Raw genomic sequence first — 18,991 nt, 5'->3', positions numbered from 1 at the left:
GAAAAGTTAAAAGCATAGAAAGGAGAGAGAGAGGGGGGTTTCTTCAGTGTCGGAAACTAGTTCGCAGCGCGGCCCGGCCCAAGGAAAGTTGCTGGGCCTTACTTGCGCCTACTTTAGGCGCTCCGCTCCAAAGCCCGAGAACCATCTGGACAGGCGCCGGACTGCGGGATGGCGTCGTGGGAGGAGCAGCTGCGGGACGAGCTCGCCGGCCGCGGCCTCGCCGTCGCCTCCGTCCCCGGGAAGGGACGCGGCCTCTTCGCGACACGCAGCTTCTTCCCAGGTGATCCGACCCCCTTCTTCTCTGTTCGAAAGGCGGCTCTGTGGCTCTATGCCATGGTGGGCGAGCAAGGCCCGGGCGGTTGTCCTGCTCGCGAACCGCTCGGCCAAATGCCTAGCCGGCATCCGTAGGGGATGTTGCGGCCTCCCGTGTCTATAGTCTCGGTTTCTCTCTGCAATGCCGCGATGATGATGGTGGTGGTGGGGTTGTGCGTTTGCAGGGGAAATCGTTATTTGCCAAGAACCTTACGCTTCTACACCAAACAAGATCTCTGTAGGCTCAAACTGTGACAATTGCTTTGCCTCTAGAAACCTGAGGAAGTGCTCGGTTTGTCGGGTTGCTTGGTACTGCGGGAGTTCGTGTCAGGTGCCGACTCTCTCCTTCGGTTGTTATGATGTGCAAGGAAATGCTTTTGTGAGCTGTGAGCATGTGCAGACGTTCGCTCGGAGTGATTCCTCTTGCTCTTAATGCTGTCACTTTTTTTGCGTGATATATTGCTAGCGCAGAAAGAAGAATGGAAGCTGCATCAACTTGAGTGTCAAGCCATTGCTGCTCTTACCGAGGATAGAAAAAAGATGCTTACTCCTACAATTCGTTTGATGGTGAGGCTTGTACTAAGAACAAAACTGCAAAATGATAAGGTATTGTCTATTCGATCAATGTCAAAATATAATGTATGATGATATTTTGGTGTATGTGGCACGCTGGAGTTTTCTGCATTTTGGTAACTTGATATTTCTTGTTTTGCCAGGTCATTCCATCTTCAGGAACAGATAATTGCAATCTAGTGGATGCATTAGAATCCCGTATCCTGCCCTCTTATACATTTGATTCATGACAACTATAGAGACTTTGATATTGTGAATGTTGGATTGACCGCATACAAATAGACATCTCTGAGGTTGATAAGAATCAACTGGTGCTTTATGCTCAGATGGCTACTCTCGTACAGCTGATTATTCCTTCAATTGTGCTTGATCTTAAGGAAATCACACATACTTTTTCCAAGGTAACGCTCCTCAAATCATAAAATGATCAGTATATGCATGCTAGCATAGATTAAAAAATGTTCTTTCTACTACTGTAAGGACAAGATGTCCAAACTGAAAAATTGATCCTTGGATGCATTTTTTAGGAGAGCTAGCTGAATGTCTGTGCTTTGCTACAAATATTTTTCCATAAGATGAGTTGCACGCCCTTGTTTCTTAATATTAAGAAAATCAAGGGGGTAATTTGCAAAATTTGAGTAGATGGGTGGCAGATTCACTGCCACCACACTTACCTCTAAATGAGTATAGACTAGCTGAATGCCCATGCTTTCCTTATGATAAAAGGAAATATATGATAATGTTTCCTAAAACAAACTAAATATATTTTCCATGAAATATGCTACCCATTGTTTTGTTGTAGGGAATATTCACCTTAATTTGATTTCATATATGGCTATACATTTAGATTTGATTGAATTGTAATACTAAAAATCTCAAGGGCTAATTTGCAAAATTTGGGAGTATGTGCATAGCAGATTTATTGCCGCCATCACTACCTTCTTTTAAAGGAGTAAAGATACGGTTAGTTCCTAGTGTTATTGAGCTTTTGGTTGTGCTTATGATCTAAAATCTATTGGAAACCTAGTTGGATGTGATCGATTTGGTTCCATTATTCCAAGTTCCAACCCATCGGAAAGCATGACCTACAATTAGAATCCAAGTCATCTAGGACATGCACTGTGGTATTATTTGAGTGGAGTAGAGTCAGATCTGGAACTTAATTTGTGAAGATAAACCAAGAAGATTTGGCCAGAAAAATGGTCTGTTCATAGTTATTTTTCTTTATTTTTATATTCGTTGTCTTCCACTCTCACCCTTAAGCAGTGGCTAGGACTATTGGAGTGATTATCTGGCTAGACTTATATAAATTAAGCATGAATAAAATATAACCTCTGCCGCATATGTGCAGTTCGCATGCAATGCTCATACCATATCTGATCCTGAACTGAGGCCCCTTGGGACTGGACTATACCCTGTTTTATCTATTATTAACCACAGGTGGTATAATTTTTCTCTGTTCATCATTGAATATCACCCCCAGGTTCAATCATTTAATAAATAATTATTATTGGATCTACCCTTTTCTGGTATACCTAGTTGTGTACCAAATGCAGTTTTGATATTTGAAGGTCGGACAGCATATGTTCGTGCATTACAACCTATAAGTAAAAATGAGGAGGTAAGGAATATATCTTTTGCATCTGTATCATATATTTCTCTGCTTGTGCACCTTGTTTTTTGGGGGTTATTCTTTCTCCTCCGGGAAATATCAGCTCCTATTTTGGTTAGGTATCAATAAGTTACATTGAAACTGCGACAACCACTATGAAGAGACAGGACGATCTCAAGCATTACTACTTCACCTGCAAATGTCCCCGTTGTGTTAAGGTTACTTTTGTCTGTCTTATGGGAAGCTGACACATTCTTGATATGGAAGTGTTCTCTAGCTATAAGTCTTTTTTTTGCCAATCTTACAGGATTCTGAGGAAGATGCTCTCCTTGAGGGATACAGATGCAAGGACCACAAGTGTGATGGATTTCTTCTGCCTAATTCAGGTTTGTTAATAGCAGAAAGGAAAATACTAATTGAAGAAATGTAGTAGATCAGGTTATTCAAATATAATGTCGGTTGCCCTTTCATTCACCATTGATCTTCATTTTTATCTGGATTTGACATCTTTAGAAAACAAGGCTTATACATGCCAGAAATGTAGCACTTCTAGAGACGGGATAGAGTTACAAAAGATGGCAAACGATGTACTACTATTATCTGACAAAGCCTCTTCACTAAAATCATCTGGAAGTATCCTTTTTAACTATCAGATGTTATCTGAGACAGGCATACATAATTGACCACATGATAATGTTTCGTAATACTGTAAAGTGCTACCTTAACTCTGGGGGAGTAGGTAACAGTGAGGCAGGTTATCTGTACAAGACTATTGAAGAGCTAGTGCAGAAGCTGTACCATCCTTTGTCAACTACTTTGCTTCACACACGGGAAACACTCTTGAAGGTATATTTCTAGCATTGACAGTAAAAAGGTGTTGAGAACACTGGCTAGTATGATTAACCGCCTATCTATCACTAACCTATTCAACTATGCCCGACCTACTAGCTTGCTAACATCTATTATTTGTACAGATATATATGGAATTACAAGATTGGCAGACTGCGTTGATGTATTGCAGATTGACAATTCCAGTGTATGAAAGTAAGGCAATTTTCTTCTTACAATGTGTTGTATCACAGTTTTGGGGATTTAAACAAAACTCAATGAGCACTATTGTGTTGCACTTCTGCCAGGAGTTTATCCACCTTTTCACCCAATGATTGGCTTACAGTTCTATACCTGCGGAAAGCTTGAATGGTATGGGATACTTTTGCCTATTCACCTACTTTCGGCGGGCATGTCATCTATAATAATATTATGATAGAACTTTGCTTGTCCTATGTAAGCTTCGGTCTGGCCATTTGCTGTATTTCACGTTTATTACAAAAGAAGTTCGCTATTGATGCTAGATGGATAGCTGGATAGGGACATACTTCTTCAAAAGCTTTGCTGAAGTGTTGTCATGAATTTTTCCAGAAGTTTGTTCTAAATTCTTCTTAAGTCTTGAATATTCGTACCCTTAAAGGGTCACACTCATGATGTTTACAGTTACATATAGATGTTTTGGTTGCAGGTTGCTTGAGTATACAGAGGATGCTCTAAAGTCTTTAACCAGGGCTGCAGATATACTTCGTATAACACATGGCACTAAATCTGAGTTCATGAAGGAGCTTTTGGGCAAGTTAGAGGAAGTAAGGGCGGAAGCTTCTTTTAGGCTCTCGGCTGGATGAACAAATTGAAATATCGGTTTCTTGAGAAGCTCCAGCTCAACGTGATGACAAAATATAATATACCAGTGTTCAGACAATGTTCAAATAGGACAACACTAAATAGACGATCTCTAAATTTAGAGTAGATTGACAGTTCAACGTTGGGATATAAAGTTGTCCAGCAGAGGTGACATGGGGACAGGAGCTGTGAGTCGGTGATATATGCAAATTCAATGTTCAACTATGAAGTGTGGGTCTTGGCTTTACATTTGCTGCCGTTTTGATGTTTTCTTAGTGGATTGTTCACAAAATAAGATGGCGCCACCAGCAAATTATGCTAATATTAGTGGGCATCAAATTATAGGGTGCAACAAGCAGCGTAACCCTCGTACACAATCGATAGACACTGGGTCAGTTAGCATAAGATGCACAATAAAACCATACTATGTTGCGAGTGCAACTGCTGCAAAATCACTTGTAATGCAAGATCATAATCATAAGAAAAGGTTATTCCACAATTCTCTAGCCATGAAATTGGGGGAGAAAGGAAGACGTACAGGGAAAGAGAAGGATCGTTGTGCTCGCATTGCGCCCTTTCCAGGCCTAACCCACAACCATCAGCGCTTCCCCAGTTCATTGCCTACCACAATGAGATACCGGCGAATTCAAGTCCCAGACCATGACAGAACCCGGCAAGCCTGCTTCCGCTGTTCCTCCCCTCCGGAGTCCGGACTCCTGTGACAGTATTAGCCAACCGGGACAAGCAGGCCAACCACGTTTTCAGTTGGGCTCTTGATCCCCAGTTTAACGCAGATAGGGAGAAAATTGGTGGTGGATATAAAGCTTGTAGTGGATCAAGGAGAAATCTGGTACTACCTCCTTTTCATGTTTGACTTCTTCGGTTACAACATTTGACCATTCGTCTTATTTAAAATTTTAGTACAAATATAAAAAAATGATAAGTCGTGCTTAAAGTTCTTTTGATAATAAAGCAAGTACAAGAAAAATAAATGATATTTTCATAATTTTTTGAATAAGACAAATAATCAAACATTGCATTCAAAAAAAGTTAAACATCTTACATTATGAAACGGAGGGAGTAGTAGATCGGACTGACAAATAACTCAAATGAGCCATGTATGTTAGTTGGGAGAACATGGAAGAAGGTCATCGGTGTTCCTCTATTTTTTATTTGATATCGATGATTTTTGGATCAACATTTGGTTCGTTTTATTTAAAATTTTTGTATAAAAATATAAAATTGTAAGTTATTCTTAAAATTTCTTTGCTAATAAATCAAATCATAACAAAATAATTAATACATATAATTTTTTTAATAAACAAATGATCAAACGTATAACAAAAACAATGGTGTCAAATAGAAAAAGTGGAGGGAGTGCTATGGTTATCTGGTTTTCTTATGCCTAGTTAAAAACCATAAGCAGACATTCATTATAGGTTTTTTATGAATGAACCCACAATTGCATTGCTTTATATACATCAAGTTGAGCCTGTTTTTGATGTGCTGTATCCTATAAGAACTATGCTCAAATACTCATATTTACATGTCTTACAAGTTACATTCATCAGAACTGAAAAGGAATACTTGGGATAGCTGGGACCTAATTGCTGTAGTAACTGTACTGCACATCAGCATTGAAGATACTATGACAATGGAACTCTGTAGGTTGGATCAACCATCTTCAGTATGAACAAATTTCCCTTATCGCCTCTTGAAGCCCTGAAACCAGAAATTTCTTGCAACATTAGTAAATTTAATATTTGATTACTATTAGTGACTATAACCATGTCTATCAACTAAACATCATCAAGAGAAAAGAAACAAATTTTATAACTGCTAGGATAACAAAAGAACCCATAACAAACTGGCTAAGTCAAAATGCCGAGCAGACAGTAAATAAAACAAAACCACGCACCATAACAGAAGAAGATTGCAAAAGACAAAAGACACTAGGTAGCCAATAACAAGGTCAGCACCACCCTTCTCATTAGGCTCATATTTCTTCCTTTACAGGATGAGAAATTTTACGGTTCTTAAAAAGGTATCAAGTAGTACTAAATTTTTAATGTAAAATATTTTGGTACCTTTAACTCCAGAACTCCTTAAGATACACATAGAGATACCAAATTTTTATACTAGAAAATATAGTATCTTAAGGATGATAAAAAAACTGTTAGAGGACAGAACCCCTGGCGCATGCTTTGGTTTTTTTCTTCTTGGTAGAGGGAGAGATTACTTTTTGCAACTCATTCTCGAATCATTCTATCTTGAGCACTCAAATCTGCAAATCATATACATTCTGATGCCTATATCAAGGGTAGGAATATGTAGGGGAAAGGATTTCTGGTTTTTTTGGGGGAGTTAATTTGATGAGAAACAATCTAAAATTAAATGCAAAAACAAGAAAAAACAAACCAATTTTAGCGGGTAGGTATATGATCAAACTTCACTTTTACAAAACTCATTCATAGGGTGAAAGAATCTAACCTGAGCTCTTCATCAAGATATGTAATTTCTAGTTCACCTTTACCACTTCCAGGAGCTTTGATTGGAATCTAATCACAATAAAATTATATAATTAGTAACTTGTGACAGCAGTATGAAGTTTGACTATGTTATGTACAAATCAACCTTAACATGCATAGAAATACTTTTCAAGTGTAGTTACTAAGAACAACTGAACTACTGAAGGACAAACAGCAATACCACATCACTAGCAAAGAAAATGAAAGAACTACATCGTAACATCATTGTATGACAAAACATGGTACTCCCTCCAACGTCAACAGATAGTATTACTTAGCAGTAGCAGGCACATGCCTATGTGCTCACTATCGTCCAATCAATGGGCAATTTTGCAAGGTATAACAGAAGAGCGAACACTTTAAGAATGAATTATTGAGATAGAACAATACTATCTCTGTTTCATATAGTAAGACTTTCTAGCCATGTATAGATTCCTCTATTAATCAATGTATATGGTTTGGAATGTGTCTAGGTTCATTAACATTCTTATGAATCTAAGCAATGCTAAAGTCTTACATTATGAAATGGAGGGAATATAACATTATGAGAATGAAGTATTGATAGAATGAAGTACAATTATCGAGTGTAAAAAAGCAAACTGTTGATAAGAGATAGATGTCCCACCAAACTAAATATTTTGAAGTAATCAAACTTAACCGCCACTCTTCTAGAATTGAGAGGTACCAAGTTGGCAGTAACCTGCAGAGGCAAATATTTGTACATTATCATGCTTGAGAGAAATAATACCTCTAGTTAATAGTAAGAAAAATTACCAACAGCATGGTATTCGGATCTTACAGAAACAAATTTGTAGTGAGACAACATTACATATATGCATTATGCCAACAGTTAAGCAAAAACTGGAAAACAATTGCCTAAGTTAGTACATGCAAATGTGGAATCGTGTAGCTACTCATTAGATCAAAAGTTGACAAGCAGAAAGGTGGAAAGAAGGAAATGAACACTTTGTGAATCAAGTAAGACTTCACCAGTGTAGTCAATGTTTCAGGCTACCACATTCCTTTGTCTAGAGGAGCAAAAGAGACCCCCCCCCCCAACACACACACTTCCTGGGGCTGCTTATACATAAAGAGTAAGATCACAGCACATATGACAGATCACAAAAGTTAAGTACGCCACATAAAATCCATAAGGCATATCATTCCTATGAAAAAATTCTTTTCTTAAGAACAAAGAAAGGTATTACAAAATGATCATAAATAAGCTCTTAATGATAAAGGCACAGGACTAATTTTGTGGAGGAAATTACCTGATTAAAATAAGGCCACGTCTCCATATTCTGAGCTCTTAAAGTGTCCGTATTGATTGATTGGTAAATCGTTCCAAATGGCCTCAGAAACTTTGGCCTCTGCATCAAGCAAACATAATTTGACATTCTAAAAGGTTGATCTAACTGTACAACTGTCATTTTTTTCTCGGTTTTATCCACGCTCCGTTGCACGCTTCAACAGAATAGGTTGCTGAGATAAGAAGGGACCTTTGGTTGCAGTATGGATTCTGAGGTGGTGTAGAGAAGCTCCCATTTGCCGTTGAGTAGATCAGACTTGAGTGGCTCCTTCACTGGGTTCACCTCCTCCAGTTGCTGAACAATCTGAGGCAAGCAAGGCAATTACTTATAGGATTCAGCTTAGGACGAATCGTGGAGACAAGGAGGAGGAGGAGCCGAGGAGGAGGCGTTCGCTCACCTTCTCGACGCGCTCCTTGTCCTCCGGCGTGGCGTCGGCGCCGCGGTCGAGCGGCTTGATGGCGGCGAGGAACTCCTCCTTGAGCCTCTCCGCCTTCTCGCGGTCCTCCTTCTCCTTATTCCCCGCGAAAAACGACGGCAGGAACGAGAAGGACGACACGCCCACCCTCCACCTCTCCCCGCGGCGTCCGGAGCAGGAGGCACCGGCCGGTTGCGCCGCGGCCAGAGCAAGCCCGCCGCCGGCACCACCGCCCAGCGCTCTCCCTCGGCCGCGCGGCGACGACGACGACGACGCGAGCGGGCGTAAGGACGAGGAGGGGGCGTTTAGCTCCGCGCGCAGAGGGAGCGACGAGGCGGGCGCCGCGCCCGAGCCCGCGCACGGCAGGGAGAGCGAGAGCGAGACGAGCGCCATGGCACCGCACGGGACGGGAGAGCGGAAGCAACGCAAAAGTGTGATATTATTTTTCCCTTTTCGTGGGCTCGGCTGCGTTTTCTCGAAGGAGTCACGCGGTTTTCGAGTGGTCGATAGAGCGCGCGCTCACCGTCCCGCTCCTGCTGTCCTGCGCTCATGTAGTCATGCGGTGAAGTTTCAGTTTTGTGCTCGTTCCTGAATTCTGAAACGAAATGCTACGTAACTGTATCCTGTTGAATCGAGATAGACTGATACTCTCTCCGTAGACTTTTCAGTTTTATCTAAATTCATATAAATACTAATAAATCTAGACATATATAAATTATATACATTCATCAATTAATAAATTTAGACGAGGCTAAAAGTCTTACAATATGAAATAGAGGTAGTATATATTAGTTCACGACGGATTCAAAATAAAATAATAGTGTGGGCTAAATATTTTTCAATCTTTAGAAGAAATTTCAGCCTCTTTTCACGTATCTATGGTAGAAAATTTAGTAGAAGGTTTAAAACGGTACGCAGTCCCTCCATAGAGACCTTGAAAATGCAAAGGTGCATTTCTTTCGGATTAGCCATATGTCTTCATATAAAATAAATTTGCTGAGCGGCTGAAGTGCTGAACCATAGTTTGTGATTCAGGATTAACCGTGGTTTACTTTAAGTTTGTTTTGGAGCCATGAAAAACCAAGAGGCAGCGATCGAGCTGGCTTATACTGTTGACAGGCACGATAATGCTGACGGTTCAGACATCATAAAATCGAACTGTTTCCACCCGTGCTCAATCGATCAATGCAATAGTTGTCTTAACAAAAAAAAATGTACCACGTTTGTGTCAACTTGTCAGAAACTTGTTCGTTTCTCTGACTGACAGATGACTAACTACAAACACGACATCCCTACAAGTCTACAAGCAGGACCGTTAGAGCATCATCGTCTTGTATGTTATCTGAGAACAATGATGCATTTCTTCTCGAAATGTTTTTTTTTTCTGTTGCCCTTCTGTTGATACTTTGGTCGATTGCCACAGTTTTTCCTATATTGAGATCGAGCTGAACATCTCTCCCCAGAAAGCTCCTTGTTCCAACCACAGGCGTGGTAGCTCAAGCTTAAATCATCATCTCACAAAAACATAATCTTAACTGTTGTTTGCTGTTATCAGCAGGTGAGCAGGGCATGTATGTCAATCTCATTATTCAGCTTACACTGACACTCTTTCAGTTTGTAAAGTGAGAAGGAACAAAGCTGACAAGGATATGTAGAACAAATGAACAGAAAACTGGCTATAGGTTAACTCAGCAGGATAGGCTCGATCAAGCATAGATAGACGACATGAGAGAGGCAGTGAAATGATGGAATGTAAAACACGGATGTAACCTTAATTTACCATAGGTTCATGTAAGCCAGGTGACAACTAGTATAAACTTTTCAGCAACAGGTTACATCCAAATATGCAAAGATTCTTCTATGACGACAAAAACATGAAACTTGAAGATGAGTACAAGATAGTAGTGATGTCATGCAGTATACAAAAAATAAACAAGAGGTAAAGAACCGAAAAGTAAATACATGGCAATGTGTCTTATTCCTCCTGGGCAGCAGGTGACTTCTTCTTCGCAACAGAAGCCCTCCTTCCCTTTAGTGTCCTGCAATTGTTCTTTGTCCTCTGTCCACGAACTGGCAGCCCTAGCTTGTGGCGGATGCCCTTATAGCACCTAATCTCCTTCATCCTCTCGATTGCCACACGGTTAAACCGTTTCTGTAAAGCATGGCAAACGCATTAGAACACTGCCAGTAATTTCAATTCCATTGACAGAACTGTGAAAAGAACCACACAGGTTTTGCTGAATGATCGGTTTAAGGGTCCCAGATTTCAAGGAATAATCGACATCTAGCAAAGATAATAACCAATGATAAAGAGAAAATAGAGTTTGCTGATGAACTAGCAAAAGGGATAGGGTCATTACGAGGTCTCCTTCAATCATGTACTTGGTAACCTCCTTACGGAGAGTGATGACTTCCTCCTCAGAGAGGTCCTTGGTAACCTTGTTGTCAAAATTGAGGTCCAAGAGGATCTGACGTGAGCGTGACCGCCCAATGCCATGAATGTACTGCAGCGAGTACTCTACCCTCTTGTGGTTTGGGATCTCTACTCCACCAATACGAATGCACTCGATCCGCAGGCCACCGTGACCGATACCTCCTTTCTGCTCAGTACTCAATAAGCCAAAAGAATCAAAACCACAATACAGTTACCAACACTAGTCCACATCTGTGACATGTTCCCTCCATTGTTTGTTTGAACTAACAAACGCCATGCATTTACAAATGGAGGGAGTAGCAAATGAAGATAATACATAGTAACAAAGAATAAATCTTCTATCCTAGCTATAATCCTTCTTTGCTCTCCCTAGTATGGAATAACAAAGAATGACGCACTCTGCTGTGCAAAAAAGCTAACATAATCCATTCTTCCGACATGAAATGTGCTAGGAACATAAAATCAAACTCTAAAGTCACAAGCATGCAAGCACATAAACACTAGTTCCTCATCATACTAAATTGCTAATGATTCCAAATATCATATATCCGTGAAAAGAGCTACCGAATTGCACATACAAGAGGCGAACACCCAAACCTAGTACTGTAGTACACGAATGGTCGCTAGCCTTCAAAACCTCCCAAGATCACACAAACGCAGGAGGAAAACCTCCCGCAAATAGGAGTACTATCCTACGGGTCGAGATGCGATACGCAAGGAGGGATGCATGACGCATCGAGCACACAGCAATCGCGCAGACCCGAGAGCGGCACGAGCGAGGCGAGGCAAATGGCCGAACAAGATGTGGGCAGGAGTGGCTGTTTCACCTTGGGTGCGGGGAAGGAGATGGATGAACTGCGGCCTCGGGCGGAGAGGGGCAGGGAGGAGGTGGCGATGGGGACGGACACCATGGAGAGGGTCGCCATTTCTGCGCTCCCGACGAGGAGGGTGAGGTGCGTGCGCTTCTCCCCGGAGCTCTTCTTGGCTTCCTCTCGGATAGGAGGAGAAGCCGATAAGGTAGGAGGAGGCCGTGTGCCTGCGTGTTGGGCTGGGAGGCTGAGTTGGGCCTCGCAGGGCAAGGCCCAAACAGGTCAAGTCGCCGCCCAGTAAAGGCTTCTGATCACAGCAATTTCAAACGAAACAGTTTAATTCCTCTATTTCTCTCTGAAAATTATTCAAACCGAAGAGACCGTAGGCAGTGTGGATAAACGTGAGAAAAATTCTGGCTCTCTCTCTAGAAAAAAAAAGGAGAAAATATTCTAGCCTTCCAGGGTCAGCATTCAGCAATCTTGCCCGAGTTTCCTCTGGATATAAAATTTTCCGGGTTTATTTGGCAGGAAGATGAAGAGTAAATAATTTGAGTACGTCCGTAACCCTCAGCTCTCAAGGGTCTCGTGATAACATTATATTCGATTATAATCTTTGATGTAAAAGTTTAGACTTTTCTGGAGGGATCCAGAAGAGGGGTAAAATTAAATGTATGAAGGTTGTTATTTGTTGAGACGAGAGATTATGGAGTAGTTAAATGAGACGCGGAAATTTCAGAACAATGGAGCAGCAGATGCAACATCTTAGCGTCATCTATTATTAAGGAAAACATTCATCATGTTACATCTCTTCGGCTAAAATCGAATAGGTATACAATATCAACAAAAAGAAAGGAAAAAAAAAACTAATATACTTTTGGAGTCCTTGATACTATTCTTCTGGAGTGCTCGATACTAATACAGTGTTTAGATGCTTTCAGTGGCATCATTCGTATATCCTCTTCCTTTTCAGAATTGTTGGAACAACAGCAACAGTTCCAATGAGGAACAGAATTACTAGTGTTTTTGAGTCATACAGTTCCCTAACTGATCTTAGATCGCCTAGTGCCCTACCAGCCTGCAAGACAGCAGTAACAAAAATCATGAGTAGATACAACAGAAATATACTCAGGACTTATCACTGAAAACAGATAAGACAATCAGAGAAACCACTAAACTCGTACATAACTAAGTACCGCATCCAATTTGATAATTCTGTTTTGGACAACAACATGGCTTCTAAATCTATCTTTGACTATGATTTTCTATTACAATATATATAAAAAATGATTACTGTTATTAAAGTACTCTTTGACTCATCTATACATGTTGTCCTAGTGTTTTCAAACTAAATATTTTAAAATTTATTAATAGTTAAAGTTTTAAAAGTTTGAACCATATCCCTGTCCAAAAGGACAATAATTATGGAACCAACGGGAGTACATCTTGAAGCCAACAGAGAAGATGTACAAAATGCAAAGACAGTTCATGAAACATGATGCACTGTCCATCTCCTGTTGGACCCAAAAACTAGGCAAAGGAGCAATGCTATATTATTAAGATAACGAATCATGATACTTTAAGCATCAGCGTTTTTTAATGGAATTTCTTAACATACAACATGGACTCCAGTTGAGATCTTTGTTTGCTTTAAGTTAACCTAAGTAAAACAAGAAGATCACCATTGAGAAGGCATTTACCTTTACAGTGATATAAGATGCTGGGATGAGGCCGATTAGTGTTGCAGCAAAGAAAATATGGAAAGGTATATCAACAATAGGTGATGCCATGTTTATGAATGTGTTGGGTAAAGTTGGTGTAATTCTAAGAAAAAGCATGTAATTCAACAGCTTCTCTTTCCTTTTGGCAATCTGCATTGGAACAAAACATCTGTTATATGAAACAAAGAAATAGGCGCAATTTAACATTTGCAGAAAGAATCACAAAAAAAAGAAATTTAATGAATAAACAAGAGATTTTATCATTAATATCAGAAGATTACCTCTGACTGGAAATACCTCAGTTTTTCAGGCCACAACCAGCTAATTAATGGCCTCCCAATCAACTTGGAAACAAAGTAGCAAGATGAAGCACCTGCTGTAGCAGTGAAAACGACCAAAATGCCACCTTTGACCACCCCAAAAAGAGCTCCAGCAAGTAAGGACATGAATATTGTTCCAGGGATCATAAATGTTTGCATGAAGATGTATATTGAGCAATATCCTAATATAAAATTAGCCTGATAATCTCTTGCATACACAGCCAGATTGTCCCTGCAAGTTTCAGGAAAAGTATCAGCTGTTAAAATTTTGTCATGTAAACATCTATATCTATAACTTGTTAATTTGCTAATTGTTATCATATTCTATGATCATTTTACTAGTGAAATACATACACTTCCATCCATATGAATGTGAAAATGGATGGTTTCCTTTTTATTCAATGGTAAAATCCGACCAGAAGATCAGTCACAACGACTTAGAACATGATTTAGTACACCATGATAAAAATGTAAGGAAAACAGATATTTCTGCCAATACTACTATAACAACAGCACATAGATGTTCTAGTAGGAAAAGGCATCATATTACACAGAATGTTCCGTAGAAGGATACTATGAGTGACTCAATGTACATTAAAATAAGTGGGATCAGTATTTCAGTTTCTCACTCATCTCATCACATGGTCAATTGAGCAGAAAGGAAACAGATGCAAACAGAAAGAAAATCTAAAATGTTATTATCTAAAAAATCAAAACAAATACAAACATCACAAGCAAGTCAGTGAAGTATAGAGGTTACATGCTATGGTAGTCAGTGTTTTAGTTCGAAGGCCTAAAGAAAAGAACTTTACTGTCTACAGTTCTGCTCATCATTAATCTAAATTATCGGGAAAAGGTTCTGATTTAGAATTGAACTAACAAGCATTGATAATGCATCATGATAGGGAACTGCAAAATAACCTACTTCTAAACTCATAATAGACGTGATAAGAATATTGTACCGATTTTGCAAGTAGATTGATATTTTGCACACTGAATACTACATGATCCTAATGGAAACTACTGTCCGTAATAAGGTCCTTAGTCAAAATTCGATGGGCAAACTCATAACCATGCCTAATGGCCCTAATCTCCAATAATATTTGACTTGAAGAGCTGGACACAGTCCCATTTTTTCTGAAATCAACCATCAGACCGATCTTGTCATCTTCCAACAAACAAGAAGCCACTTGATGTTCATATCCTAATTATCAAATTTCTTACACAGGCTAAGCAGTTTCAGATTCTTTACGTTCAAATGTGTGTACAAATTCAATCTCACGTCACCTATAAATTCTTGGCAAGCAAACCCGAAACTCAAATCACGCCCAATATTTGCACCAAAATAGTTGACGGTTCGACTAACGATCCAAACTACGTTTCTCACACAAGAATGGCCGCGATCCAGGTCGATCCAGTGGGAGCAAGCGGATGGAGGTAGCTTACTTGAGGAGGCGGACATCTGCGAGGCTGCGCGGCAGGCGGAGGATCTGCTCGAACTCGCGGCGGGGCGCGGCGCGGAGGACGCAGAAGATCCCGACAAGGAAGAGCGCCAGCACGGAGGCGGCCGCGGCCGCCTCGGTCCGCGTCAGCGAGGGGCGCGCTCCGGCTGCCTCCGGCTTGCCCCTCTTGGCGGCCGGCGAGTCGTCGGACCCCCCGGCGCCCGCGGCCTCGATGTCGCGGCGCGCGAACAGCATGCCTGCGGCGCGAGAGGCTTGGGCGAGACGCAGGAGGAGGTGCGGGGGCTAGGAGGCATGTCTCGGGGGCGGCTTCATGCCTTCATCGGGCACGGCGAGGAGAGGAGGAGGAGGAGGCGGGGGGTGGTGGTGCGGTGTGTCTACTCTGCCGCGTCGGGTCCTTGGTTTTCTAAAGTTTTTCTGTGCCCGGTTCGATCCGCCAGTTTAATTTGTGCGATCTATTCTTTGTTTGACCTGCTCAACATCGGTGGCTTTATTCGTAGTATATTTTAGGGATAATCCATTCTATGTCTCTACTTTGAATTTTACCTCCTTGTATACTTAAATTTTGATTTTGATCTTTTTCATGCACATATTATTTAGTCCTATTAGTTACATAAAATACACATGTTGTGCACTCAAAAAAATTTCAATCATTTTCAATCATTTTTAAAGTTTATATTCAAACCTAATTCATCAAGGACAATAAAAACATTAGTCATAAACTTAACAGTGAAATCAAGAAAATATAACAAAAGAGGCTTGGCAAGAATTGTTAAAATTTTAGATGCATAGAAGGGGCTGGGTAAATTATAGTGGTATAAAAGGAGATGGAGTGAGTTTTCGGGTATACATGAAATTTACCCTATATTTTACTATCAGTATTACTTAAGAACTCATTTCTTTATTTAATGATGCTGATTTTTATATTACCGTTTGATCATTCATTGCATTCAAAATTTATGAACAAATATATTAAATTATAAGTCATACTTAAAGTTTATTTAGTAATACATTAAATTATAATAAAATATTAATAAGTATATAAACTTATCATGACTAAATAATTAACTTTTCAATCAACTTTGACCATTATACATGGAGTTTGGTATTTCAGTGGGTATACCGTACATATTAAAATTAAGAGTAAATCTCACGAAACTTGATCAAACTATTGTAGAACTACAGCTTTCACGACACGTATCATAAAGTTATAGATTTAGCACCAAATTTTTAGATAATTACATATTTAAGTTATGGTATAATAAAACTATACATTTAACACCAAGTTTATCACAAAATTATAGGTTTTGTAACCTAAAAATAGTTTGATGTATCTGAACTACAAAATATGCAGTTTTGTGATAAGTTCACCACTAAATCTGTATTTTTGTGATACAAGATCTTAAATTTGTAGTTTTTGGATAAATTGTGTTTTAAATATGTAATTTTGTTATATATATATATATATCATTAAATCTGTAGTTTTACGATAATTGAAGCAAAATATCTGTAGTTTTTTAACTTTACTCTGAAATTAAACTAAGACTGCACGCACTATAACTAGAACAGTGAAATTGACATAAAGAAAAATTAACTAGACGTATAACCGTAGATAATCAGGTTTCATGGATGCATTATCCTATTGTGAGAAAATTGGGATTACGCTATCCTCAAAAACAGGCTTGAACAAAATATCACCACGCAGATAGGTTTTTATAGTGTCACTCTCAGACAAAGGTTGCACACTAGAATGCCCTTTGCAATAAAAATAGGGAAAAATCTAACAAATATCATTGATAAACACTTAATTCTAAGAAATACCATCGATGAGTATGAGTTCTAAGAAAGACCATCGTATAAACGAATTTGTTTAAAAAATGTCATCACCGTAGGGTTCCGTCAACTTTTTTTCCGTTAAGTGTTATAGTATGAAGAAATGGATGGAACCCTAACGACAATAGCATTTCTCAGACAAATTCGTTTGTACGATGACTTTTCTTAGAACTTGCATTCGTCAATAATATTTCTTAGACTTAGACGTTTGTCAATGACATTTTTTAGATTTTCTCTAAAAATAGACATGCCCTTAGGCCTCACATACGGTTTTCTAGTTGGTTGAGTACATTAGAACTGGCACACATCGAGACGCCCGTGGTGACTTCGTGGTTCTCTAGGATTTGTCAGGTAGTCTTCGGAGGTGCTCATAGGAAGGGTTTGCGTGCGTGCGTTCTTAGGAGAGAGTGTGCTGCGTTGTGAGCGTTTGCGTTATACTCTGTTCTCATTAAAAAAACGGCACACGCACCATTCTTCATTTCACTGCACAAGTCGCTATTGGAATCCATATTTTTCAAGGGGCTATCAAATTTCTTGAGAATTATTAAGGCTTGTGGTAATAAAATTCACGGTGATGCAGTACCAGGGCTGCGTTTTCTTTACCCAAGTTTTTTCTCAGATTTTCCCTTTATTATATGCGCACGCTTCTCGAATTATTAACAATGTATTTTTTAAAAAAAATTCGATATAGAAGTTCATCATCTTGTCAATCTATTTAATTTTTAACCTATATTAGCTAATCGTATCGTTTACACAATTACATACCTATCACAAAATACAAACAATCTTTTATTGTTTTATCAAAAATCTCCAAAATAACCTAGATAATATGACAGTAATGTGCAGGTCCATATGGTCGCACTTATATGGGTCTTGTATTGTGTCGCAACATGGTGATTCTTCATGTTGATGAGAAGGTCTTAACTAAAATATTTGTTTAGGATGACAACTTGATATCTAGTTCCATCCCAACTATCCTTCATTATTCTAGAACATGGAGATCTATCGATATTGAGCAAGGTTTTTACAAACTAGAAGTGAAATTTGATTTGTCAACAATCGATCAAGACATGATGATGATTGAAGGGACATTTGCAATGAAAAATAATTTATAAATAAAATTTTTATATATGTATTTTTTCTATCTAAAAGTCAAGGCTATAAAATAAAATCTGGTGACAAAACCTTAAAAACAACTCTAAATTTAAAGTTAAAACTTAAAATTTGGCTTATAGGCATACGCATAAGCGAAAAATGAGACGTGAGTGAACGAAGAGAGATTATTTGCTGCCAATATATACAGAGAAAGTCCAAAGGTTTGAGCACAACAATGCTGCTGTGTATAGGAGCTTGTGCATATTTTAGTCCATCTTTTCTTCCGTGCTTGAAAACAATACCATCCGTGAAAAAACCGTAATCTAATTGTTCGTAATGTAAGGTACCTATGAAAAGGTACTTAAAAAGCGGGCCAGGTATTAACTTAATATTAGGTATTTATAGGTATAGGGCTAGATAAGAAGTGTCTTATGTTACTATCCTTAGTTCTACTGGACGATGCACGTCCTCTGGATCAGTTTAATTTATCGTGTGCGTAAAGTTGTGCAGCCGAGGTGATGCTAAATTATTTAGATGTGTCGTACTTCCGGTCTTTGCAGTTATGTCATATGGATTATTCCAAATTCTTTTGGTATAAGTGGTTTTCATAATATATAATTTACTGAAGGAAATTGGTAAAAAGTTATTTATTGGTTTGGCATATAATGATTATCTTACTTTTTCTTGTTATATTATTTTATTCAACTAGTAAGATATCTTAACTAGTTACTCTTAGGCCTGATTTAATTTGCAAAAACATCACATCAAGTTTTTAAACACACACTTGAAGTATTAAACGCAACCTTATTACAAAACAAATTTTAGATTCCGCCTGGAAACCGTGAGACGAATCTTTTGAGTCTAATTAATCCGTCATTAGCACATGTTGGTTATTATAGCA

At 39.1% G+C, this 18,991-nt stretch overlaps 4 protein-coding genes across 5 annotated transcripts; 1 reads left to right on the top strand and 3 right to left on the bottom strand.

The window, feature by feature from the left end:
• Positions 1-158: 158 nt before the first annotated feature.
• On the top strand, positions 159-4,661 carry LOC102705799 (histone-lysine N-methyltransferase ASHR1). Of its 2 annotated transcripts, none has more exons than XM_015835472.2 (14): positions 159-280; positions 498-643; positions 784-918; positions 1,029-1,083; positions 1,168-1,286; positions 2,237-2,325; positions 2,425-2,506; positions 2,617-2,715; positions 2,805-2,883; positions 3,011-3,130; positions 3,234-3,343; positions 3,472-3,541; positions 3,634-3,697; positions 4,014-4,661. In XM_015835472.2, exons 1-14 carry the CDS (start codon positions 169-171, stop codon positions 4,168-4,170), a joined length of 1,437 nt encoding a protein of 478 aa, XP_015690958.1. In that variant the 5' UTR covers positions 159-168; the 3' UTR covers positions 4,171-4,661. The 2 variants fall into 2 exon arrangements, with proteins under 2 accessions (XP_015690958.1, XP_006650467.1); XM_006650404.2 differs by having other exon boundaries at positions 3,237-3,343; positions 4,014-4,393.
• A 916-nt stretch (positions 4,662-5,577) lies between these two features.
• Positions 5,578-8,886, bottom strand: LOC102705515 (probable plastid-lipid-associated protein 4, chloroplastic). The gene is made up of 6 exons (XM_015835473.2): positions 8,404-8,886; positions 8,196-8,309; positions 7,968-8,066; positions 7,322-7,396; positions 6,659-6,726; positions 5,578-5,890 (listed from the first exon to the last, which is right to left on the bottom strand). Exons 1-6 carry the CDS (start codon positions 8,812-8,814, stop codon positions 5,815-5,817), a joined length of 843 nt encoding a protein of 280 aa, XP_015690959.1. The 5' UTR covers positions 8,815-8,886; the 3' UTR covers positions 5,578-5,814.
• A 1,278-nt stretch (positions 8,887-10,164) lies between these two features.
• Positions 10,165-11,863, bottom strand: LOC102705236 (30S ribosomal protein S13, chloroplastic). Its single transcript, XM_006650402.2, has 3 exons — positions 11,683-11,863; positions 10,782-11,021; positions 10,165-10,573 (listed from the first exon to the last, which is right to left on the bottom strand). The coding sequence occupies exons 1-3, from the start codon at positions 11,779-11,781 to the stop codon at positions 10,397-10,399; spliced, it is 516 nt and encodes a 171-aa protein (XP_006650465.1). The 5' UTR covers positions 11,782-11,863; the 3' UTR covers positions 10,165-10,396.
• A 512-nt stretch (positions 11,864-12,375) lies between these two features.
• On the bottom strand, positions 12,376-15,596 carry LOC102704963 (uncharacterized membrane protein At4g09580). Its single transcript, XM_006650401.3, has 4 exons — positions 15,149-15,596; positions 13,664-13,934; positions 13,362-13,532; positions 12,376-12,739 (listed from the first exon to the last, which is right to left on the bottom strand). Exons 1-4 carry the CDS (start codon positions 15,397-15,399, stop codon positions 12,608-12,610), a joined length of 825 nt encoding a protein of 274 aa, XP_006650464.2. The 5' UTR covers positions 15,400-15,596; the 3' UTR covers positions 12,376-12,607.
• Positions 15,597-18,991: the final 3,395 nt, after the last annotated feature.

This window comes from Oryza brachyantha, chromosome 3, assembly GCF_000231095.2.
Source record: "Oryza brachyantha chromosome 3, ObraRS2, whole genome shotgun sequence".
NCBI classification, from domain to species: Eukaryota; Viridiplantae; Streptophyta; class Magnoliopsida; order Poales; family Poaceae; genus Oryza; species Oryza brachyantha.
The sequence above is the reverse complement of the archived record's forward strand: the minus strand, read 5'-3'. Positions and strand labels throughout refer to the sequence as shown.